At 41.6% G+C, this 5,525-nt stretch overlaps 1 protein-coding gene across 1 annotated transcript; it reads right to left on the reverse strand.

The window, feature by feature from the left end:
* Positions 1-785: 785 nt before the first annotated feature.
* Positions 786-2,560, reverse strand: LOC135712109 (uncharacterized). The gene is made up of 2 exons (XM_065235085.1): positions 2,364-2,560; positions 786-2,297 (listed from the first exon to the last, which is right to left on the reverse strand). The coding sequence occupies exons 1-2, from the start codon at positions 2,487-2,489 to the stop codon at positions 795-797; spliced, it is 1,629 nt and encodes a 542-aa protein (XP_065091157.1). The 5' UTR covers positions 2,490-2,560; the 3' UTR covers positions 786-794.
* Between the last annotated feature and the right edge of the window lie 2,965 nt (positions 2,561-5,525).

Genomic DNA, 5,525 nt, shown 5'->3' on the forward strand with positions numbered 1-5,525 from the left:
ACACGCAGAATTGATGCATACACCTACATAGCTGTAGTTTGATGACCCAACGAGAATGACGATGCATTTGCATTTAACACGAGTACATTAAAGCGGTCAAGGTGCTTTTCTCTGCATCATGTTCTTGAAGAATTATGCTTAACATCAATAATAGCCGGAAAAGTTCTGTAATATTTATACAATTATTCAATTTCTAGCACCCGGTATCAACATCACACCTCCACTGATGGCAGCCATCAGTGTGGCAGCGATAAGAGCCCCATGATAATAGTCAACTTGAGCTGGCAAATTGACACCATTTTCAGCACGTTTCTTTATTTTCCCCAGCTTCGATCCAAACTACCCAACTTCCTCGAATACAATTCACACCACCCGACGGAAGATGAGTGCAGGGAGATAAACAATCGATAGCATCTCAATAAGCGTTTCATTTCCTTTTTCGCCAGGCAGCAACAACACATACACACATACAAGACACCTCCGAAGAAGGTAGGTAATCTCCGGTGGTAAAAAGTTTGTCTTTTGAGTAAGTCGTTCCGGTCGCTGGTGGCGTTTTTTGCGGCCTTTATAGCGAGAAAATAAAAGCGGTGAGAGAGGACTTTAAGATACGGAGATATCCCGAGCAGCGGCCTGGGGAGGGGGGTTTGTTTTTGTTTCGCGCGGTTTCAACATGGTTGTTGATCCTTTGAAAAAGGTGAAAGCCGAGCAAGTGTTTGTATGTTGGTTCAACATTTGTATACAGGTTTTATTCGTTACTTTTTCAACCGATTAAGTCGTAGTTACATCATAATCGTTCACAGTTTCGATTTTGCGTTCCCAGAAAGGCGATCCCGTAGCTCACGGCGAAGTATCTTACCGCTTCCAGTCTTCGGTATCTCTTCTACGAAGTATACACCCCCTCGGAGGTGCTTTTGTGGTGACAACTTGGAAGCTACATGTTCTTGGATTTCGATTTCAGAAAACTTTTCTCCATCCTGTAGAACTACGAACGCGGTTGGCAGTTCTCCACTATCCTCCCTAGGAATACCTACCACGGCTGCATCTCGCACCTTCGGGTGACTCAGCAGAACGTCTTCCACTTCAGCCGGTGCCACCTGGAAACCTTTATACTTGATCAAATCCTTGATCCTATCAACGATGAAGAAGTCACCTTCGTCATCAAAGTATCCGGTATCTCCACTGTGTAACCAGCCCTCAGCATCGATTGTCTCCTGTGTAGCTTGTTTGTTTCTAAAATACCCTTTCATAACCAATGGACCCTTTATACAGATTTCACCGATCTGATAAGGCCCTAGGATTTGACCGCTCTGAGTGTCAACAACCTTCACCCAGCTAGTTTTATGAACCCGCCCCACGGTTCCGATTTTATCGTTGACCTTTGATATCACTCCTAAGGACGCCTCACTCATCCCGTACGCGACACGGATTGTCTTAATGTGAGGTAGTCTACGAATCACTTGTAACTCGATGTCCCTACTAAGCGGTGCTGCTCCGCAAAGTACCGCTCGTAGCGAACTCATATCGTACCGATCAACAGCTGGATGTTTGGCCAGGAAGACTACCAATGGTGGTACCAGGTTGGCCATCGTAACCCGGTGGTCTTGGATGCTTCGCAAGAACAATTCCGGTTCAAAGCGAGGAAGTACCACCATCGAGTAGCGATTACAGCACACGTTTAACATTAGCATGAATCCGTAGACGTGATAGAACGGAAGGAGGCCTAGCAGCCGAATCGAAACCGGTAAATCGGTGTAGCGGGGATCTTCACGCATGTAGGCCACCACGGTCATAACGTTGAAGTGAGTTAACTGGACGGCCTTCGGTAGCCCAGTGGTTCCGGATGAGAGCACCATCAAGGTGACGTCGTTCTTAAGGATCACCGGCTCGGGAGTGATCAACGAACTAGTGGAATGCTTCTGAAAGTCGTGGAAGGGTTTTATCCCCTCGGAATCGGAGCTGGTGTCATCAAGCGAAATCAGTAGCTTAATAAACGGATATTGTGATTTGATCTTCCGAAGTGTGCCTAAAGCTGAGCGGGATGCGAAGATTATTTCAGGATTTGTCAGTTTCAGAACATGCTGGAGCTCCGTCGGAGTATAGTTTGGATTTAGCGGCATGATTATGGCTCCCAAAAATATGGCAGCAAATGCGACGATAGGGTATTCGAGACGATTCTCGCTCATAATGGCAATGATGGACCTTCTGTTGATTCCATATTGCTTCAACTTATCGGAAACCCTTAACGCCTTGTCCAGCACTTGCTGGTAGGTGAACGTTCGGCCGGATAATGCATCAATCTAAAACAAAGTAGGCCAATTTATTACATATGCGCAAAATGCGACCGTGATATTTTCAATGCCTACGAAAGCCACATCGTGTCCATGTTCTTTCAAACGTTGGATGATCAATGCTCCGAGGGAGGAATGACCGCAATGAATGTTGGATCTCAGCTGACCACCATAGAAAATGTACTCCTTGTTTGATGGCATCTTTCACTGTGAGGTGCTGAAATGGAACTGTGTGAAATGGACAACAACAGTGACTAGCAGCTTTAGTCGAGTGCGTTTGTTTGATAGATGATGATAATCATGTACGGTAACGGTATTTTTTATTATGCAGGCTTATCAGGAGAGCTGGCTGTCTTCTGAACAGGTTAAAAATACAATGGAGTGACTTCTTTTCTGTTTTGCTTATATGATAAGTAGTGGCCATCACTTTGAAGATGGTATGCGGGTACACTTAATAGCAAGATGAAATTGAGCTTTCATTCTGAATTTACTCTATCGATATATGGAGAAATTTTGGGGAATGGTTTTCGTCTTTTTTGTCCAGCACACCGTTTCTGAAGTCACGGATTTATTAACATTCATGTACATCGAATTTTTCTTCACCAAAAGATAGTTTGGGTCCTCATATTCCAAATTTGGTTGGTTTCAAAAAATTCTATCTGTGAAAATTTTGGTGCATTGGAGGTTTTGGCTCTTCAGAGCCGTAATCTATTATTTGTATGGAAAATTATGATAACATTGAATACTTTAAATTTCCCCGGATAGAATATTGTAAAATCAACCGATTTAGGAACGTGAGGACCCAATCAATCTTTTAATGAAGAAAAAGTAAGAGGTTGTGTATCAAAGACACGACTGTGTTAGGGAAACCACTTTTCCCATGACGGAAACGCCTCGTTTACTGATGACAATATTAAATTATATACATTATAATATTATATATTATTATTATACATAGATAATAAAAAAAAGCGAACATTGATTGGAGGAATTTCTTGCTAAAATTTTCCATTCGCGAGATATTTGCGATCCATCATATAAATTCGCGATTTTTTGCTTTTTTTCCAGCGTCCTGAACAAAACGTCCGGAAAAAATGTCCAGCGTCCTGAAAAAATGTACCACTTCAATAGTGTTATGCATTTTACCATAAACGTTTGGTTGCTGGGTACATTATCAAAGAGCTTTGGGGGTGATGATGCTGGCAGCAAGCCGAGCGAACGTTCAATGCAAATTAACTCTTGAACAACAATAATGTATGGTGATCCTGTAAAGGACCGTTCTGTCGTGATGGTTTAGTAATGCTGAGCTATTGTGTTGGCTGTTCAACACGGATGAGGCTGACGAGCTGTATGTTGTTTGGAACAAGGGTTACGCGCTTGGCATAGATGGCCCACAGCGGCTCACGACGAGCAACTGAATTCGATCAGCGGTTGAGGGCAGCCTTGATAGCCAGCTGCTTGTGGGGAGCCTTTCTTTGCGTACTGGAGAACACCACCACACGCGGTGATTGAATGTACACCGTTCGGTGAGACCGGATGGAATTCAATTTTGAAATCTGTGTTGGGGAAGCGCTTTTAGCAGGTAATGGGTGATAATTTTAACTATAATAGCAACAGTTGAACATGCGTGCAATTAGCAATAGACATTTTGAAAAGTGATAAAGCCTCAATTTTAAGAGATTTGTAGAAAAATTTCCTATCGATTGGCATATTAAGAATTAAAATCCATCATCTCTGGATCAAAATCAGACCACTTTCATGCCACGACCGACTTTGGTTTTTGAAATTGCACACTCAATGTTGCCTTAAAAATACATGGTATGTTAGATTTAAACTTATGGGAACTGAAATCCGATTGATGACATTGACAAGTGTCCAGAAAATACTCTTTAACAAATTTATGATGGTCCTGAAAAGGATCGTTTTGTCGTGATGGTTAAGTAATGCTGATCTACTAAGGTGTTCAACACAGGTGAAGCTGACGAGCTGTATGTTGTTTGGAATGGTGACGCGCTTGGCCCACAGCGGCTCACGACGGGCAACTGAAATCCAATCAGTAGCGGTACAACTTCTACCTCCTTCTTCGGTGAATGGACCGCTCAGTGGGCAGCAGCTCGCGCTTGCGGGCAGCCTTTCGTCGTGTACTAGAGAACAACCTACAACGCCACGCGCCGAAAGCACTGCTGTTGCTGCGGATGATGACCACTGGACACCACCACTCCACACGCGGTGATTGAATAAACACCGTTCGGTGTGACCGGAGTGAATAAGATTTTTAAATCTGTGTTAGGGAAAGCGCATTTCGCAGTCAATCGGTGATAATTTACATTATTATAGCAACAGTTGCACATTCGTGCAATTATCAAAAGTGACCTTTTGAAAATTGATAAAGTGTTAATTTTAGCAGATTTGTAGATGGCATTCCAATCGATTAACTTGTTTAGCATTAATATCCATCCGCTATTGGCAGAGTTATAAGTGGTCAAATTCTGACCACTTTTCGTAAAGCGGTCGATTTTGGTTTTTTGAAATTGCACCCCCAATATGTTACCGAAAGACGTAATCCTACGTCAAAACTCGATGCCAAAATATCAATATATTCGTACAGTTAAAGAATTCTGTACTAAAGAAGCGCCTGGGATTGATCCCAATGTCTTAAGCAAAAACGGTTACCACTAGGTCTAAGAGCTTCCTGCATTACAAAATACTACTACGTTTGTTCAAATCCGATGATTTAAGCCCGCAAGAAACCTGAACAATCTTAGCATAATGCTCGTGTTGAATCTTTTTTTTTCGTAGTGAACGGGTTTTAGTTTAAAAATCAGCATATAAAAGATCTTTGTTCTGAATACGAATAAGTAAAATTTTAAGAATTTTTTTTACTGTAGTTTTATTGACAAGTTATATTAGTCATATCAATGAAACCTAAAAATACTTTAAAATACTTCAGAAATATTTAATTTTAGTTTATTTTCTTGGTTGTTATACCACTTTAATTTGCTTATTTATCCAGTGGCAGGTGTTTTGCGTGGATATTGGATAATTGGTTAAGAAACTAACACTCATTTGATAAAGAGCGTGAACAGCTAGGTGTCTTGGATCATTACCGGTGAAAACTAAACGTCAAAGTCAAAGTCAAAATTCTCAAAGTCATGTGAGTCTGTTGTTGTTGTTCGTTCGATTTAAGCTCTATCATTTGTATAGACAATCTCAAATCAGACTATTTTACACGCATAG

This window comes from Ochlerotatus camptorhynchus, unplaced genomic scaffold (genome assembly GCF_037179485.1).
Source record: "Ochlerotatus camptorhynchus isolate MF236.1 unplaced genomic scaffold, CSIRO-AGI_Acam_v1.1 ptg000457l, whole genome shotgun sequence".
In the NCBI taxonomy this organism is placed as follows: Eukaryota; Metazoa; Arthropoda; class Insecta; order Diptera; family Culicidae; genus Ochlerotatus; species Ochlerotatus camptorhynchus.

Coding starts and splice junctions, on each gene's coding strand:
- LOC135712109 (XM_065235085.1), bottom strand. CDS start 2,489: ATGCCATCAAACAAGGAGTACATTTTCTATGGTGGTCAGCTGAGATCC. Junction 2,298..2,363: donor ATGGACACGATGTGGCTTTC/GTAGGCATTGAA, acceptor ACTTTGTTTTAG/ATTGATGCATTATCCGGCCG.